We start from the raw sequence: 20,400 nt of genomic DNA on the forward strand, positions 1-20,400 counted from the left end.
GCTGCTTAAAGTTCTTTCTGCTAAGGAATCACAAGTAAGAATATGTCTACAAATTAAAATATATTGCAACACAAAAGAGCATGGAAAAAGCCACTTATTTCTGGGTTTAAAAATCACTGTGAACTGTTTTTATTCACCACTGGACCTTTTTGCCTCTTGCTATTATTTTTATTATGTCCTGCTTCCCCTGTTCTGATCCCCACAGTGACTCAAATCCCCCAATTAGAGAAAGATCAAACTGTGTCCAAAAATACTCAGAATTAATTACTTGCACAGGATGGAAATCATTGATAACTTGCTAAAATAAGAGCTACTCTGCACTCCACACATCCATTGCAACCCTTACCCTCATTAGTTGAGACACTGGAAATATCCATGCAGTAACTTGCTATCAACCAGCAAGAGGACAGGAGGGCACATTGCACTCACCTACCCATATTTGAATCACTGTCAAAAAGAAAAATGATTTCTTAAAGATGTTGGCTTGTGACAATATACTTATCACATGGTTCCCAGCACTCAGCTGTAGGCTAAGGTTCATGTTGACATTTTCAAGGAGTATTGGCTGACACAGGGACAGGAAAACCCATCTAAGGCAAAAAATCCAGCTTTTATATATAAATGATAAGCAAATCTTAGGAAAGTAAGCTTTATAGAGGTTATAAGCTCCATACAGTCCCTGGGGCAATGCAGAATTGATTCTGCAATCCCTTTCCAAGTGGCACTTTTACTAACTTTTACTAACTTCTAATTTCTACTAGTAGGACTGAAAAGAGAGGAATGAAACTTAATTGGCACAGGCTCAGGAGCCTGGGGATTTGTTCAAAAGTGGATTGGATTTGTCTAAAGACATACCTGGCTTGCCTTATGAAAAAAGGAACTAACAGGTGCAGATATGTAAATGTACATATAGTTGACACTTAATGCCAAAAAAAAAAAGAAAGAGCATTTGTCAATTTTCTCTTTGAAAATGTAACCAGTGTCTATCTAATGGTACCACTGGCACTTCAGTAGCCTTCTATTATTATAAAGTAGACCACATAATACCACTGCAACACACAGCTGTGAGGGCCTGGTTTCCAGTAGGTGATTTGACAGCATTTTATATCCACTCACTTCACATGGGCCTGAATGGCTGCACAGGGTGCCTGAAATTACAGGCTCAAGTCTCAGGAATGTGACTTTTCATCTCATGTAAAAAGCCTTAAACCATAATATTAGTTCTGAGGTTGAGATCTGCTTACAGATCAGTGACATCACATCACTCCTTCTTTTTCCTTCATGCTGATTTAACCTGTTTAGACTTTCAAAGAAGTCCTTGATGTAGGAGCTAAATGTCCTTGAAAACACTGGGCTCTTGGCAAGTAGGCAAATTCCCAGTATGAGGCAAAGAAGGCCAATTTTGCTTTCATTACACTGTTGCTATTCCCACCAACTTCCCAATTTTTGTGGAAGTAGTACACACACGTTAGAGAAGGGCTCAATGTACTGCACGACCTGGATTCTATTTCTAGCATTACCATGAGTGTCTTTTTGCTTCTCTTCACCCATCACTTCAAGCAAATAAAAACCAGTTTTGTCTCTTGAGGGAAGGTACTTTTTTTTTTTTTTTTTTTTTTTTTTTTTTTTTTTTTTTAATAAAGCAGGAAAATAATAGTTTGGCATGTAACATACAGAGTTGTTCCACAAGGAAAATTGTTACTAGAAGTTTTTTGCACGTTGCTGGTTCTTGAATCCAAATCACTTGGTTTCAACAAGGAAGTCTTGGTGTCTACAACACAATTTTCAACAAACAGGTTAGATTTATTTTCAAATTAACAGTGTTAATGTATCTGTAAGAGAAGTTCTGGTAAAGGGTAACCCCAGGGCATAATTCCCTAAATGATCTTTTCCCCCATCGCTTTTCTCAATCTTACTTAAGTGCAGATCTACTCATTTAGGTGCTTCATACACCTGCAAGGTCCTATTGCTATGGTAGTTTAGTCTAAGAACCTGAATATGTTTCCTGATATTTTGTTATAATAAATGCCAGCTGTGCTATCTGTTTTCATTTTTCAGATTGTCATTCACTCAGCTTAAAGAAGCTGAAAAAGAACGGGAGAGAGAAATAGAGAACCATGTTTCTGGCAATATTTCAAGGAAATGTATTGCTGTGGGTTCTTAGGAGACGCTTTGTTTCACTTTAGAAAAGCTATTTCTTGATCATTCCTTTCCAGTTGAAGAACACTGCCACGGGAAATTTTGAAATCTGAGTTGTATATATCTCATAATTTTGAGGAGGACACAGAAATTCTGTCAGAGTAATCGATCCATATAAACAAAGCCCCATCCCACTCCAGTCCCACCCTGTCTTGATCAAATCAGTCTGGCAGAAAGAATGAGGGACTGTATTTTGACTGCAATTCCAAATCAAACATGAAATAGTTATGGCATTAAATCCATGTTCTAAAAGAAAAGGATGAATAATCTACCACCTTTACAAATAAAATACCACACTTGTTATATTTCCCTGTTAGCTGTAACTCTTTGGGTCTTTTCTGCTCCTGCTCTGTCCTCATGGTAGTGTTGCTTTCATTATTTCACTCCTGTCTAAGCAACTTCCAGGAAGCATTTTTCTAGATTAAAATGACATCACTTCCAAACCCTGTAAATTCAAGTCAGCATTCACAAAAATATACTGGATTGGCAGCCTTTGACTGTAAAGTCTTTACCCAGCTGAATCTACAGCCAGCACAAGCTTGTCTGCCTTGCTCTGCCTGGTACTTCAAATTTATTCAGCTTTTCTCCCTCACTTTCTTCAACTTGGCTATGTTGACATCTATTTGATACTGTGATAACATGAAATATTTTTAAGAATAACTATTTAGAACATTGGCATTAATGAAATTATAAATGTTCTCAAAAACATGAGCCATGAAGAGAAATCAGGTTTTTTCTGGGACATTTAGCCCCGACTAGGATTTTGTAGGTACAATTTCAGTACTTGTAGATTTTTCACTTTTTCTGCTGTTTCAAAAGTGCAGGTTCATGCATTTTATTTGTCTGAATCTGGCACTTCAGAGCCTCAACCATACCACCAGGGCACAACAATGATTATGAAATTCTACTGTCAGGTGAGGCAGTGATGGCTGAAGTTTAATCATACAAGGATTCTCACATCCCTGTTCCAATGGCAGCAGCCTGACACTCCAAACTCTGGTAAATTTTCTATAAACCATTTAACTGTGACCAAGATAATTACCCTACATATTCCAATTAGAAATATGCATTATTTCTAACACTATAACCATACAAAGTACATTTGAGATTTGCAATGGATTATGTTTGTTGTTTTGTTTTTTGGTTTTTTTTTGTCATGCTGGCTGGTTTTAGGTTGGATCTCATGGAAAGAAACAGAGAGAAATATTGCACTTAATCTAAACACATATTAGGAACCATGTATTTCAGCCTGGTGGCTCTGTAATAGTATGGGGAGAAAGAAAAAAGGATTTGGTAAATTCTTTTTACATTACCCTTGTCCTTCAGTACTAAGATTACTCAGGGAGTTATCACCTTACCCCTCAAAATGGAGAGACATATCATGAAGGCTTCTGCAAGGATGAATTCCAGGGTATTATCAGTGATCTGGATAACAAAATAGTGGACATGACCTTTCATTATAGGAACAGCAAACCAACCTCTATTATACAATACTCAAATTATGAAAAAACCCAGCATGTGGAACACAATTCAAATTAGTGATGGGAGGTGCAATGGATAAAGCAAGAATAAGACTTCCTTAAAACTAAGAACTAATAGTAAAGCAATTTTCTACCTGAAACAAAACTCAATATGTGAAAGCCTTGCTCTGAGCATGCATTTGTGAGGCAAAAGCATTTCTCATTGACTTTCAGCTGTACTTTTACGTTTTGTTCTCAAGGGAAATACTCAAGGCAATTGAAAGTCCATTCCTGTAGCCCCCTGTAATAACAGAGGACTTCTTTTTATAAAAGGAACACAATTTTCTGAGTTGAAGGACCCCTCCAGGAGTACAAGGTTTGATGCAGACAGATTGTGCTCTAAAATGTATAACACTGATAGGGATGTATAATTAGGTTGGACACCTAGACTGCCTTGAATTAATAACCACAAGCACTTCAGAGTTACAGTAGCTACACAATATATTAGTTTCTTGGAGAGCAAAATTTGCTCTGTTGTGCACGTAATGCCACTGAAGCTCAAAGGGCTTTTGCGTATGATGAAAGACATAAAAAACCACTTCCCTAAACAGTTCAAGATGCAAGTTAACTAAACTGACAAAACCATAACCAAATTCTTCCTTCAAAGCTGCAACTGAGTAAATTATCTCTGTGAAACCCTTGGTTGGCTTTTCCTGTGCTTCATAAGGACAAATTTTGTACATACGGAAAACAAAAAAAAAAAGCAAAACCAGGGATGGCACTGAAAACAGTGTGAGCTAATAAGTGTTTTACACTAAGACTGCTTGATGATGCTTACGAATGAGAATTTTATCTTAGTGGCGATATGTGGATTGAAAGTCTACTTTCTCTAAAGTAGTTGGAAAGCTTACATAAATTTCAGTTTCAGCAGCACCTGAATGCAGATTTAGAAAGCAGCTTCATGGAAATTTATACCGATATTGCCCCAAAAAAGTTTAAAGCAAGAGAAAAATGGCATCTCAGCAGCATGTAGACAAAGTAACGGCTTTATTATATATAAATTAACACACGTTCTCTAAATGTACCTACCGTTTTGTACATTCTGCACACAAAATCACACAGGCCCTGCCTTGATTTCAAAGAGGTTGCCCTCCTATCAGAAAATAATTTTCCCTGGGAAATAACGCACCAAAAAAGAAATCTCATAACAATGGAAGAGGTGATGCATCTACGTACGGCAGGAATTTTTGTGACTGGGGTCTGTGGAGCATAATTACTTCTGATTACATGCCATGGACGTCTCAGCATCCTCCCACTGCTTTTCAGCTTGGCACCGCACGGAACTAAAGTGGTAAAGCCCAAGGCAGAGACATCTGGAACACTTTGGGGAAACCTCGGCTCGCTCGGTAAGTCAGTCCAAAGCGCCTCTTTTTCACCTGAAAATTTCAACTTCAACTGTTCCCAGTGTGGGGCTGGGTGTTACTCTAAGCACCGAGCTCTGTGCAGGTTTGGCCGAGCCGCTGGCTGCTTTGGGGCAATTTGGGCGAGAATTCCCTTGCCGCCGGCGGACCCCCGCCTCATGTTGTGACCGGGGCCAGGGAACCCGGGCTCCCTGGGGCCTCGGCTGCCTGGGTGCCGGCTTTGCGGGCAGCCCCGAGGGCTCCGCTCGGCGGGGACGGGATTTACCCGCGGCCGGCGGCTGAGGGACATTTGTAGCGCTGCCTCCCCCTCTCCCGGGCCGTGAGGGGCGGAGGGAGGACGGCGGCGTCCCCTCCTCTCCGGAGCGCTCTCCACGGCCCCGCTGCCTCCGTGACGATGCCGTCCTAGCGAGGGATGATGACAGGCAGAGCAGGAGGAGGAGGAGAAGGAGGAGGAGGGGGGCAGAGCCGCCGCCGGCAGCCCTGTCTCTTGTTCGCCTCCCCGGCACTTCCCGGCTCCCGCTGCCGGGCTGCGCATCGCGCCGCCTTCCCGACGGGCGCGGTTTTGTGGTGAGGGGTTCGTCCTCTTCAGGTGCTCTGTCCCCCGCCGGGAAGGGCTGGTGTCTCCCTGCTCCCGCTCCCGCCTTCCTGCCCGCCGCACACGCCGCCGGACGAGGCCGGCCGGGAGCCGGAGCCGCGGCCGCCGCCTGAGGGGACCCCGACCATGTCCAGCAAGAGCAGGAAGAGCAAGGAGCAGGGGAGAGTGACCTTCCCCCCGCAGCAGCAGGAGGAGGAGGAGGAGGGGGCAGAGGAAGAGGAGCAGCAGCGCCGGCGCCGCGGCTGGAGAGGCGTCAATGGGGGGCCGGAGCCCCCGCCGCCGCCAAGAGCCGTCAAAACCCTCCGGGAGCCCTACGGATACTACCCGCCCCCCACTTTTGCCAGCACCATGTAAGCGGGGCCCGGGGCGGGGGGCGTTCGGAGGGGGCCTCCAGGAAACTTCCCCGGGGCAGGGATGCGGCTCCCGGCGAGTTTTGGGCCCGGGCGGGAGCGCCCCGAAGGCATCGCCCGGCCCCCGCCTGCCCTCGGCGCCCTCCGCAGCCTCTGCCTCTCCGGCGGCAGCCGGGGACAGGTGTGTCCGGGCACAGAAAATTCCATCCCTGCCTTTCCCTCTCACCCCCCCTCTTTTATCCCCCCGATGGATACAAGCGTAGCTGGGCAGAAATTGCCCAATTATTGGCTCAGCTGAGGTTTAGAAAACCCATTCCCAATGTGTGCGCTTTATCCTTAGGTATTTTTTTTTAAAGCTGTGCTGAAATAAAACCAAATTCCCCACAGAAATCTAGGACACCTGTGCAGAAAAGCCTTAGTTCTGGAGATGCACCTTGTCCTGCTTGGATGTGCTCTTCCAAAATTTCCTTTTATTTTCAAAGATACAATCGTGGACATCTGTCTGTCTGGATATATAAAGAGATGCTGCCCGTGCAACTGGACTTACTGCAAGATAAATGCATTCAATTTTACTAGTAGGGATGTTAACTTTCTTTTCCCTGACTTGCAAAATGTAGGTTGTCTATGAATTATTCAGTAATTTTTATAACACACTGCAGTTTAGGTAGACTTAACCTCAGAGGATTCCTTGACTATTTTATATTTTCAGGAGGACATTTGCTTCTTAATTCAATCCTTTAATTACCAGATAGCAGACACGGAGTTTTAAGATAAGATATTCAGCATTTGTAGAAGCCTTAATTAAAATCACCCCAGAGACAACTGTAAAATACAGAAATAATTAGAGTAGTGCTTAGAATGGGATAACCACAAATAAAAGTGGTGTTTACCATGCCTGTGCAGAACTTCTTCACAAATGCCCCGTGCCCAGCAATTTGCACTCCGAGGGAATTGGTCTTTCACATGTCTTCAGCTGTCAGAAAGTTAGTTGTGCTTGAGTTACTTGTCTAGACTCCCATGTAGATGATGGAATGGGAGAGGAAATAGCAGTGGGAAAGGCAGCATAGTCATTTATCTTCTTTTCCGAGGTGCCTGTCTTTATCTGCCATAAAAAGAGACTTGGACACATTATTTTTAGACAGTTGAAGCTGGTTCAGATGAATTGTAAGCTATGAATCCTTAACTTCTGAGTCCCAAGTGTCCTTCTGGAAAGGTTGACGTATTCCTGTGTTTAAGAATTGGGTGTTTAAGAACATATTCCTGTGTTTAAGAATCCCAGGGAGGGATCAACCTGGAGTTCAGTTGACACAGCTTATAGGTGTTTGAGCCTGGAGTGAGCTCTGTCTCATGGAATTGCTCCCTGGTAGATAATTCTTGCTATCCTGGGAATCTGTGAGCGCAATGGACTGACAGAAGGGGTGACATGGATTAATGTAGGAGGGGTGTATTGAACTCTTGGGGCACAGAGGCAAAAGACACACAACTATTTTTTTCCCTGTTATGTGCCTGTTGTCATCCTTGGCGTAGCGGTTGGATTTTTCTCCTGGAGTAATATTCTGTGTTTGGTGCTAATGCCTAAAATCATTGTGCATGTTAATGAGATAAAGATGAGCATCAGCTTGCTCTTGATGTGCTCGGATTGACACATGTCAGGCTTTAGCAGGCACAGGGTGAGAATCCTTGGCTGGAAGGATTTGTAGTCTAAATATTCAGCACAAGGTGTAGGGGGAAAGAGGCAGGAAGATATGAAGTAGTTTGCCCAAGAAGGCAGACCTCGTTGGGCTTTGAAATCTCTGAAAGCAGTAGCCTGTGCAAGGTGCCTGTCAGTGTACAGCTGGCTCCCTCCTGTGCCAAATATTGCTGGGAAAAAAAAAGTAATTAACCTTGGATTCCCACTAAGACTGCAGACTGGATGTAATACTTGTTTCACAGAGTACTGTGTGCCCCAGTGGGGAAAAAGGTGGGCAAAACCTGTAAATTAAATGTAGTAGGCATCAGATCCCTGACTTCCTGAGTCTCTCTAAAAATCACAGCGTAGTTTTGTGGCTGGAAAGACAGAACACAAAGAAAGAACTAAGTTTTGAAGGGGCTTTAGAGTTCTTTGTTCGTCTGTTAACTTGGCTCTTTCCTGGTGAGATATTTGCTTTGTTCTGTGTGTGCATAGATGCCCTCCTGCCATCAATATTTAGACCATTTTTCCCACAGGAATTCAGATGGTTGGTATTTTCCTTTGAGGAGGTAGCGAAGGGTAATGGTCAGAAAAAGCTCTGCATAGTTTTATGAGGCAGGAGGTTGTTCCATCCCCTAAGTGCATGTACACCTCCTCCTGATATCTCACTGTAATTTTTTTTTCCATTTTTTTGGACTAAATCTTTCCAGTATGGAGCCAGAACTTCTGTGAGATGACACGAGGGCATTTTGAATGATGGATTATGTCGTTTCAGACCAGTGGGAGAGTATAGACCTCAGTCTGATCTTGCAGCTGGCCTGATTTATGTTCTGCTGTTCAGCTGAATTAGCCTCACTCTTCTGGAAAGCCCAGGCAGTAGCTCCACAGAAGGGAAAAGGAAGCTCTCATTTAATGCATTTGGGATTTGGTGCAGGGTCTCCCAAGTTTTTTTGGAACATGAGCCAACATGCATGAAGGAGACACTGGTTTTAGTGGTGAAGAAACGAATTTACCAGTGGCCCACTGTGACACGTGCCTGTAGCAGAGCTTGGAGAGGTAGGAAAGCCTTCCTTTTGGAGAGGCAGTGAGGCTGGGGGATTGCCCCTCCGGCACTGCTTGTGGCCCTGCTCGGAGCCGGGAGCCTCTTCCTCACATGGAAGAGCTGTTTTTTTCTCTGACAGTAACAAATGAAACACTTGAGAGCGCATAGTTTGAGAGATTGCAGGAGTCATTAGCTACGATGCTGCTCTTATATATGTGCATGTCTGAACACTTTTGTAAGGCAATTACCAGTCTTTGATTTTAAAACTGGGACCTCAGAGATGACTTTTGGCAGAACAAAAGGCACAATCTGCATCTCCTGCTCAGCTGACTCCAGTGTTGTTGCTTTTAAAAGCTGTTGGCATTATGTAGTTATCAGATCTGTCTGTTACCACTGGACTGCCTTTCCTTTTCAGGGCTAGAACGGAATCAGGATCACTAATGTACTGTAGTTTAGCAGGGGGGTAAACTGCCTGTAAATTGTTGATGCCATCTTTTATTGCATGTGATAGTTCAGGGAGAGTAGCAGCCTGTTCTTCAGCTCAGATTGCTCTACGGATCTGGAAAGGCCCAGGATGAATCTCCATTTCTCCTGTTACTCTCCTTTCCTTTAAAATTGCTTATGCTGCATGCAATGTTAAAAAGTAGACTTAGAAACAAAACTGTAAATCTTTTGGATTGCTGTAGATAATGAGCAGGATAAGGGAAAAGGAAGTCTCAGGTCAGCTCTTCATCCCACATTTCTTTTCTGCTGCAGTTCTAGATTGAAGATGAAAAGGCTTAGGTAAAGTAACAGAGTAGAAATCTGTAGCTGAAACAGCCCATGGTAGAAGCAGAGGAATTGTCGTGCCTTTTCCAGCCCTTTACAGTTGCTGTGCTTGTTAAAAATGTCTTGCCTTGTACATTCCTTGTAGGAATGACTCTGACTAGGTAAGGAGATGATGCAATGTAAGGTCATAGTAAATGTGATGTATGCAGAAAACAGGAGACAAGTGGGCATTGATTGTTCAGTGGAAAATCTTTTTTTTAATGATTTTTTTTTATTTCCCATATGAAGGTCATACATTTTAAATGAAAATATTTGAGGTATTTGAAGTACACATGTTATAATACAGGATAGGTTTTTGTGTCTTATTTACCAGGCCTATAATGAACTAATTAATTACTGAGAGTGTACATAACATGGCTCTATCTGAGAGCTTGTGATAGTTATCGTTAGGTAAAGGTCTTGGAAGGTGATACTGCTTCAGGAGCCTTGGCCTCACTCCTGTGGAAGTTCTGCTGCAAAGCAAAACTGATGAATGAGAGATTCTGAAGGTTGCTGTACAGTTCCTGAAGTTCTTGCTTCTTTCCAGAAGATTTTCAGTTCCTCAAAACAGCTGCTTAACTGCTGCAGGCTCAAGGCCAAGTGAAACGTGTCCAGATGTGGTGGGACAGGTGTGCTTCACTTAACGTGCCTGATCTCCAATTCATCCCTCTTTATCTCTACTGACTAATTAATACAGAATAATTAGGCATTTTTCTTACTTGCTTCTTTTGTGGGTTTTTTTGCCATGCATTCTATGGATATTTTTGTATTTTTGTGTGTGTATTCTTTCAACTATTTGGAACTATTGGGACTCAGAGGAGCAGCATGATTCCCATCTCTTCTTCCCTCTTTTTTCAATTTAGATTGTCAGCACCTTACAGTGACAAGGCTGCGTATCTGAACTTTAAAGGCTTTGGAAATAGAACACAAGTAATTAATGCACACTTAGTTCTATTTAAATCGTATTTTAAAGCCAGACTAATGATGTTGAGAGATGCAACTTGAGATTTTGCTGGTTTGATTATTTCAGATGGCAAATAATACATATAAAATACGCTGGAAATGGTCAAACACTTAAAACTAAAATTCGAACTATTTTATTCATACTTTGGGATAGCTAAAATATTAGATGTAAGGAAAGAAAAGCAGAAAATGGAATAGGAGACTTAGTACCTGATTCTTGCATGCATTACCCTGACCAGAGCTATGCCTGTTTCTTTGAATTTGCTGAGGGAAATGAGGAAGAGAAGAGAGGAGAAGTGTGGATGAACACAACAGCCTCATGGCCCTGTGGTCCTGCACAAGACTTTTTACTTTTCATTTTTTGGGGGGATGTCTTGACAGTATTTTAGTTATTAAAATACCAAGCATTGTGCATCTTCATTTTGAGAAGGTATTGCAGTCACTTCAGATATATAATTTCTGTCACAAGGTCTACAGTTAAGGATATGTTCCTTATTAGGAAGCCACTCTTGAAAGGACACTTTTGGAAGGGTATGTGTCTTTCTACAGAAGTCAGATGAATCACCTCAGTGATCACCCAGATAGTGGGGTTTGAAAGGAAGGTAGATAAAATGAAAATAAATGTCATCTTTCAAAATGTGCTGAAAAATTATACAGAATATATAAGGACAAATGTATTGTGTATTTCATAAAAGATAAATGAGGTTCAAAGTGGCAGTTTAGAGTCTTCTTAAACCAAGAAGTCAGCACGAGTCAATTTGTTTTGTCTTTGTTACATTTTTAATAGCTATAATTTTTTTTCTTCGTAACATTACAGTAAACACTACATTTCTGCACCTGTGTGATTTTGGATGTGCAGAAAGAGTGGAAGTGTAACAGCATAAAAGACAACAAGATCTTGTTTAAAAAGAAATGATAAGAAGACAATGTATCTGGTTTTACTTCTGATTTTGTTGGGGAATAAGATAGCAGCACACTGTGGCAGTTCACAATGAGCACTCTGGGCTCAAGTCTTTATTTCTGAGTACTCCTAAGTAAGAAATATGCCTGAGGTTTAAGACATTAAATCAATTCTGTGTTCAACAGAGTTACAAATCCCCTCTGTTATGCAGCTTTTTATATAGATCTAAAGAAAGTGGTACAGAAGTGAAAAAAAAAAAAAAAAATGGAAGAATGGATCATGTCATGTTTGCCAGGGCAGTTTTGCCACATCTTCCAAAAAGTAAACAGTAGTTAGTATTGCTCATACTGCAGTGCCACTCAGGCTGTTTCAGGTAGTCCAGAAATGCCAGCCACAGATAAAAAGGCAACAAGATAAAATGCTTCATCCCAGGAGAGAACTGCCCTTGCTAATGAGTTTAATAGTCTCTTTGCTTGATGTGCAACTGAGCTGCTCATTTGTGCTCACTGAAATGCTCAGGGCTTGGGCTGGGTTTTAGGATGTTTGTAGCTGTGATAAAGTGATTAAGATTTTACATTTTGATGTAGATAGCTGGAAGGGCAGGCCCATCCTTACAACCTGAATGGAATTAGCTGTGCCCAGTGAGACCTGGGTGCTGCATCCAGTGATGGCAGCGGGTGCATTTTGTGCAGTCTCAATTGAGCAAAGCTTTTGTCATTGAAAGATCACACCCACCAAAAAACAACCCCCACCAGCACTTAGGAGGCGGTTTCTCTGGCTGTGGATTTGAACCTGCATCAGTTTGGACGTTTACCTTTCAAAGCTGCCCTTGCAGGTGCTACTGTGTCAATTTTAATGCAGAGTCCCTGTGTGCCCAAAGGGCCCTTTGTGGCATTTTTCTCTTGGTTCTGTCCTTTTTGCAGACTGACAGGGTTTGCTTAAAAAGGGCCGTTTAATATTTTGGTTTGCCCTTGGCATTCATTACATGGACTCACATCTCTTCTAATGCACTGAGGGTAGAAGGATTAATTTCCTTTTCAGTTTTTCTGTCTGGGCTTTTATTCCTGTGCCTGAGTTTTTCAGCAAAGTGAAAAAAATTAATTTTCACAATGCTCCTGCAAAATGGGAGCCAACTGTTCTTTTTCTAAAGATGAGGAACAGAGGCACATAGGACCTAAAAAACAAATCTGGAACTTAAAAGATTTCTTTATCTCTGCGCAGTGTGTGTATATAAATATATATATCTAATGTGTTATATGTATTCAAAGCACACCCTCCATTAAGTCATACTGTTTATCAGCAGCACTTGGTGTCTCCATGCCCATCAAATCATCTCCAGTGATCTCGATCCCTTGAGCTACTGGATTAACTGATAGCAACTGGAAGCTGCCTTCCTCACTGTTGAGCTGGACTACAAAAGGCAAAGGAGGTTGCTGACTGGTTTCACACTTATGTGCAGATGGTGGTGAAGGAAGGTTAGGGCATCCTGAGTACATTTTCAGGCCTTTGGCCTCTGCTCTGGCAGGCACAAAGGCTTCTGCTCTTCCCCCAGCTGTGACCACTTTAGCCTGATCCCATCCATTCTGTTGTTTCAGACCTTGTCAGGCAGTTGTCTCCTGCTGCTTTTTTCTTCAGCTAGGCAGCGTCTGCTCCTCAGCCTCTCATCCTACGTCCCTTTTCTTTGCAATTTCTATGCAGTTTCACTGCTCTGCACCTCCCTGCCCCTCTCTTTTTTCCTTGCCTTGCTAGACCCAGCTCAGCATCCAATCTGTCTGTTCCCACAGCCAGTACCTCCACTGGTTCATAGTTCCAGTTTCTGTTTGCCAAATTAGCTTCCTCATCCATTCTTTTGGCCTGTCACCCTTCTCTTTCCTCCCTCTTTCTTCTTTTGCAGCTGGTTTCTGTGGAGAGTTCATGGATTCCCTGGTTCTCATTTTCCTTTAAAACATGTCACTTTCCTACACCCAGCTTTCCTCTCTCTAGTGCAGCAGTTATCCCAATTTTCATTCATTCAGTCATCGACTTTCCCATTGTTTTTTATTATGGTACAAGAATGTATACACAGACTCTCTCAGCTCCTAAAATGGGTGATGTAGAAAGAGGCCCAACACAATCCATGGCATTGGAGGATGAGCTGATCTCAGTCTGTACTGGATGACTCCTGGTGTCTGGAACCTGTAAGCAGTTTAGTTGCAGAAAGTCTGCTGAATGTGTATGTACTATTGTTTTCCAAAAATTTGTAATTTGACCAAAGTGACTTCTGAGTAGAAGCTTCCAGGTTTACTGTTTCTAGTAGTAACACGAGAAGCTGTGATCAGGCTTCATCATGTGTTGCTTGGCAAGACGTTCTGAAGAAAATGTGTTTTCACCTCACTTTTATGTGATCTACAACATGGTAAGCATTAAGTATTGCCTTACTTATACCATCAGCTTGAATAGCTGTGATGGATAATATGAATTACTGCTGAAAGCAGTACAGTAGATGTGTTTTCATTTTATATACGTGGTAAGTGAGCTGGTGAGCGAGCTCCTCTGAAGAGGAGTGACGTCTTAAAAGAAATGGAAAATGTTAATAAATCTGGACCATGCTAAGAGAACAGCGATGGCCCGAGGCACTGAGCCTGTGAGTACCTTTAGATTGCAGACAAGAGCAATCCCAATCCAGGATACTGCTCGTCAATAAACGGGCGAAGGACGAGGGACAAAACAACTTGTTTTAGCCACAGGATTGGAAGTTACAAATGAGCGCTACAGTGAAAATTGGTTACCTTTTCCTTGTTTTCCCCTTAGGTACATGGAAGAAAGCCCGTCGCTGAGGCGTATGACCGTGATGAGGGAGAAGGGAAGGCGACAGGCCATTAGGGGCCCGGCCTTCATGTTCAACAACAGGGGCACGAGCCTGACGGCCGAGGAGGAGCGATTCCTGGATGCCGCCGAGTACGGGAACATCCCCGTGGTGCGCAAAATGCTGGAGGAGTCAAAGACGCTGAATGTCAACTGCGTTGACTACATGGGCCAGAACGCCTTGCAGCTTGCCGTGGGGAATGAACATTTGGAAGTGACAGAACTTCTGTTAAAAAAAGAGAACTTGGCACGGATTGGAGATGCCCTGCTGCTCGCAATCAGCAAGGGTTACATTAGGATAGTGGAAGCAATTTTGAATCATCCTGGGTTTTCAGTAAATAAGCGACTGACTCTGAGCCCTTGTGAGCAGGAGCTCCAGGATGATGATTTTTATTCCTATGACGAAGACGGTACCCGCTTTTCTCCAGACATCACTCCCATAATTTTAGCTGCCCACTGCCAAAAATACGAAGTCGTGCACATGCTGTTGATGAAAGGAGCGAGGATAGAAAGACCTCATGATTATTTCTGCAAATGTAATGACTGCACGGAGAAGCAAAAACATGATTCTTTCAGTCACTCTAGGTCAAGAATAAACGCGTACAAAGGACTGGCCAGTCCAGCTTATCTGTCCCTGTCCAGTGAAGATCCAGTGCTCACTGCTCTAGAACTCAGCAATGAACTTGCCAAGTTGGCCAACATTGAAAAAGAATTCAAGGTAATGGTGTTTTTTGCATTTCTCTGTCTTTGCTATTGTTTTAAAGTTGTTGCTACTTCATGTTGTCCTTAGATGCTGAAATGATTCCCTGTGCTTTTACTTTTTCAGTTACAAATACTCTCATCTTGTCTCTTTTATTCTTGAGACATAAGACTTTAAAAAGAATTTTTAATTAAATGAAATTGCTTTTGCACCTGCTGTGTTTGGAGAAAATTGGTAAAATTGGAAACTGGAAAAAGTGGGCGTTTTGATAACCTTGCAGCAGATGGAAAACAATTCTGGTTGCTGCAGCACACAAGGATTGTTCCTATTTACCAATGCTGAGTAATACAAGTGCAGAAAGCAGAAACATTTTGCTTTCCTTGAGGGTATTGCAGCTCTGACCTTATTCTGTCTTAATTTGTACTGATTTTGGCTCATGTCTCCAAATGGTTAAGAATACCCAAAGTGGATTTTTTTTTGATGCACTTTTTAGGAATGTTACATGTTCAAAACCAGCTGTTAGAATGCTTACAGATGTTGGTCCTCTTACCTGGTTTGCAGCTGTATCTGGTTTTGTATGCCAGTGCCCTGACTTCTTTATATATTTCAGCTTCTCCCTCAGACAATTAATGGCTTTGTTAACTGTTGCTCGGTGCTTCTTTTTAGTGATTTTTCAGTTCAGTTGGATACCTGGAAAAGGACCACAACAGCCACCTTTCCTCTTGTCCCCCGTTCTCCCCCTGCAGCCAAACCCCACCAAAAAAAATCAAATCCCAGTAGACTGCTTGTAATGAGAAAAGCTTGGCTTGGGGAATGACAGATTGCTCTCAGTGAGTAAAGATATTCACAGCATTGTCTCTGAATGTAACAGCAAATTTATTGGGGTTCTGCAAGGCCAGTGTTGGGTACCACTTGCTAGTTTAATATCTTCAAAAATGATCTGAGAGAGACAAAAGAGGTGCATTAACCTCTCCAAACAGCAGCAAGCACTGCTTACTCTGTGGAGTACTCAGAAGGAATATACAACAACCTGGAAAAAGACGGGCAGAAATTAGTAAAGTGAAATTTAACGGAAGAGGAAGAAAACTCCTGAGAAAGAATAGGTCCATATTCAGCTGAGTGAGTTAAAATAGAATTTAATAATAAATTTTCAGTGGTGAGAAGTATTAATGTATTATAACACACACTGATGAAGTGTAAAATTCATCTTAAACCCTTCCTCCCCTTTCTTTGCTGAAGGAACTCACTTATACCACGCTGTGTATTGTGGAACCTGGCAAATTAGCTGAATACTTCCTCAATGTATTTATTCAGGGAAAAATGTCAGATTTTTCTTTTTCCTCAGATGAAAAGGTACCCTGCCACCAAAAGCTAAATTAGGGCAAGCTGCACTGTGTTTTTGTTAGGCAAGGATGTAGATGATTGGAACTGCATAGAAAAATTACAGTGGAAATAGAAATTCATGGGAGACTCCCATCTCACAGGTACTAATACCATGTATACAAATTTCATCAGAAAAAAACCAAAACCGTGGCTTGAAATTTTGGAGGAGAAAAGGTGAAGTTTTTTGATTAAGCTTCTCATTTCAAACCAGAACTTGAAAAAATTATTTCAGTTTTTTAAATGGTAATTTCCTGCTATTTTGGGATGCTAAAACTCCAAGAAATTCACTGTTTTCACAGATTTCAATATTTTTGGATAGTGCTTACATGGCTACTAACCTTGCCAGGTGTATCAGATGACTCAGTCTTGGCACCTTCAGTGAAAATGGTTCCTGACTTCTTGCTGGCATGGAAATTCCGGCTTCTCATCAACGTCAAAACATTCCAGTGAAATAATTACTCTCTTCATTGACGTCACATCTCTCTTTTTTCCCTTCTGTTTCTGACAAGCCTGATAGGAGAGCTGAGTGTTTTCTTGGAGTCCCTCCCATCTGCAATTGCCTTTTCAGTGCTTTTTTCCCTATAGATGTGTCATCTGAATATGTTTGGCTGATAACTTGTGTGCTTTGTCACATCGCAGAGGAGAGGGCTTCTAATCCAGGATTTGCATTCCTGCAGACTTCTGCTGCATTCTTCTCTAGGATCATCACTGGAAATGCTTGAGCATTCCACTCAAATTCAGTCTGTAGCACAGCACTGATCAGAATTGTTTCAGGGTGGAGAAAAATGGGCAAAATAATTCATCTCTCTCACAACAAAAAAAGAATCAAACCAGTTTAAATCATGATTTATTCTCAGTATCTATGGAATATTAAGGCCCACAATGTTTCCTGTGCATGCTCCACTTCCAGGATGCAGAGTGCTCCTACAGGAAACACAGTTCTGGATGGTTTCCCACAGAGAAAGAGCTTGGGTTGAACCTGTTTAAAAACACCTGAGGGCCAAGTTTCCTAGTAAACGCTTGTTAAATTGAACCTAACATCCATTGCATATGCAAAGTCCAGTCTGCCTCTCTTGCTTAGCATTTACACTGAGATATTTGTATGCACAAACCAGGGTTTACACAAGTGAATTAGAAATGTGGGAAGGTGACTTAGGCCATTCATTCGTGACAGTTCCTCAAGAGAACATGATTAATTACACTGATTTTTAGGGTTTTGTTTTATTTTCCTTTTAGAAGTAAGGAGAAAGGATTCAAGATGGAAGATGCAAGACACATAGCCCCCCAAAAAAGCATGGAAAATTAATAAAAATAGATGAGGAAACTGGAGCCCTAAAGACCATTACATTCTACTCCTTTCATCTCCAAGCTTCCTTAGTCCATTTGTGAAATCCTTTGTTCAACCTGTTTGTCATTTTGCTCTTCTTCATCTATTATATTTATTTCTTCTTTTACTCCTTTTTGATCTTTGCATCCACTTGTCTTCTTCTCATGTATACTTTTATTCAATTCTCTCATGACTAGGACAGGGAATACTGTATTTCTCTGACTTTACTTGGTATTCCTAGTCCCTCTAGTCTCCTAATTTCAGGAATTGCCTGCAGGATTTCAGATGACATCAGGAAATTTCAGTTTGATCGCAGTCAAGAATGCTGCCAAACTGTATCTTGTCTTAATGTAAATAAGTGACCATTACCATAGTTGGAGAATTATCTTTTCCTGTCCAGTAGCACCACAAAATACTTTGCAATACACACATATTCCCTTTTTTTGTTTGTTTTCCTGTTCCCCTATTTTTAGCAGACCATGACCACTGCAGCTTGGCTTGGGAAATGACAGGTTTGGGTTACTAAAGTTAATTGATATTCACCCTCCTCCCTGAGGACTTCAAAGCTGTTACTGTCCAGGGAAGGGAGGATTTCTGTCAGTCGGGACAGCCGATGGAACTTTCCTTTGGAGTCACCATAGGAAGAGAGAGGACAAAGTAGCTAGAAAGCCCCGTGGTTCTCTTTATACCAGCTTTCAACTAAATACTGTCCTGTGTAAGCAAGCTCAGTTCTCACAGCTGAAATTGCTCTGGCAAGGATCAAAAAGGTTGTAGTCCTGCTTTCTATAGGATAAATCCCTGTTCCCAGTTTTGCTGAAAGCTCCCACTGAACCAACGGAAGATGTGGACGTGCATCTAAAAGCAGAATCTGTCAGTGTTCCAAGTAAATTTACATAGTGTTATCTCAGCTGAACTAACAAAGAGTGTTCAAGCTTGATCTAGGTTTAGGCCCAGCTTTTGAAAGGATAGATCCATAACCATTAGGGCAATTATGTGCTTGATTTGCATGTACAGTTACATGTGCAAACTCACCAAATACAGGTAGTTTCAAAGTGGCCGTTTACCAGATAATCACATAAATTTATGATTCAGTATAGTGACTGTGAATTAGTTGTGCATTACTTGTGAACTTTGGTGCTTGGCAGGAGTGTGGGTCCTGCAGCAGAACACTGATCCCTACTTTGTTTGACTGCACATGATTGCTCAGTATAGATTTCACAGAAATCTTGTGTGAAATCAGCCGAAGGTTTTCTGTTTGTGCGCTTCGTTCTTTGCACACAGACTGATACATTCTTAGCCAAGACTCCAGATTAATTCACAGGGCAGTGCTTGATGTTATGAGTGAGAACAGAGCATACAAATTTGGGCAGGCTGAGATCCAGCTTTTGATGTGTGTTAGAGTCCTCTGAAACTGCTTGTGAGACACAGCTTTGCAATTCCAGTCATCGTCGGTTGTCCTGTATGTGCTGGAGTCAGCTGTGGAACCTGGGAAATGCAGAGTGTAGGCTGATATTTTTTGATGTTACAAAGATGTTTGTGCAACTGTTAGTGTTGATTTAGTGGCTTCATTTGTATGTTCCCAGGAGTGAGCAGAGGTGATTTGGATGACTGGGACCATAGATTAAAATATCCACACAACACCCTAGAGGTAGAAGGTTGTTTGAGAATCAGGTACTGTTTGTCTGTTTAATTCTGTAAAGCAATCAGATAGACTGGGATAAATTTGATTTGCTAACATTTAGGTAAATAAAGACCTGGAGAGGGAAATCTGACAAGTTTTCCTGCCATAAGATTCAAAGCCAGAGTGGGATATTAAGAATGCACATAACTGGTTTTCAGTTCTTATAACAGCATTTGTGAGTAATGTAGGTTGTATTTAATCCTTAAATTTGACAGAATAAAACCTCATCCATTGTATTATTAATCTTATCTGGCAGTAAGCATAACTTGTATAAGCAAGTGGTGTATATACCAATAAAGAAACATGTCATTCATGTTTCTACTGTTATTCTACTGCTGTTAGAAGAAATCTGGGTAACTCTTGTGGTAGGCAAACGTGCAAAGCATGGAAGTTATTTCCTAGCTGTTAGAAATCCAATATTTCTTCTTCTATTTCTTCACAATTAGCAAAAGAATGAGAAAACACTTTGTAATTGAAGCCTCTCCCTGCAACTGGACAGCCCATGTTCATTCATACGAGGGCAAAATTTGGGTTGTGTTATGTCATAAAGCACTTGAATAATACAAAACCATCTGAACTAAACTTCATTAAACCTTAATAAGATACCAGTTTAGACTGTAGGTTAGTTACAAATAATAGTAAAACAAATACTCTTTTTTTTTTTCCTTGGGAAAGTTTAAAGTGCCTGCAAATTCAGGTGAGTAAGAATGTACTTTCTCTTTTAGTTATGTTGTATTATTACTGAAGTCACTGCACGAAGCGTATCCTCCTGTGCACTTTGAATAGCAGATTTACAGCTACTTTAAAGTATTAGAGAAAAGTTGATTATCAGTCTTATTCTTGTTGAATTAATGTTAAGCTGTGTGTGATGATTTTCATGGGTTTTGCTCAGCCATTTCCTTTAGTAAATACTTCCTTTAGCTGCAGTGAAATTTGTAAGCAACTCCTGCTTTAAATTAGATGTTTAAGGAAGAGTGTTCGAGTTCTCATCAATATTTAGGAATTCTTTTGTGAAAACAATATGAACAACATACGACTTGAATAAACTGAAGGCATGG

The 20,400-nt window shown here is 41.5% G+C and overlaps 1 protein-coding gene across 4 annotated transcripts in view; it reads left to right on the top strand.

Moving 5' to 3' along the window:
* Positions 1-5,018: 5,018 nt before the first annotated feature.
* Positions 5,019-20,400, top strand: part of TRPC3 (transient receptor potential cation channel subfamily C member 3) — a 33,639-nt gene continuing 18,257 nt past the window's right edge. Inside the window, exons 1-2 of one of the 4 annotated variants that reach the window (XM_066318226.1) lie at positions 5,019-5,065; positions 14,198-14,969. In XM_066318226.1, the coding sequence (XP_066174323.1) occupies positions 14,202-14,969 (768 nt within the window). In that variant the 5' untranslated portion in view covers positions 5,019-5,065; positions 14,198-14,201. Of the gene's footprint in view, positions 5,066-5,547; positions 6,026-13,916; positions 14,031-14,197; positions 14,970-20,400 lie in introns of those variants that run through there. The other 3 variants (XM_066318224.1, XM_066318223.1, XM_066318225.1) reach the window with 3 other exon arrangements.

This window comes from Sylvia atricapilla, chromosome 4, assembly GCF_009819655.1.
Source record: "Sylvia atricapilla isolate bSylAtr1 chromosome 4, bSylAtr1.pri, whole genome shotgun sequence".
NCBI classification, from domain to species: domain Eukaryota; kingdom Metazoa; phylum Chordata; class Aves; order Passeriformes; family Sylviidae; genus Sylvia; species Sylvia atricapilla.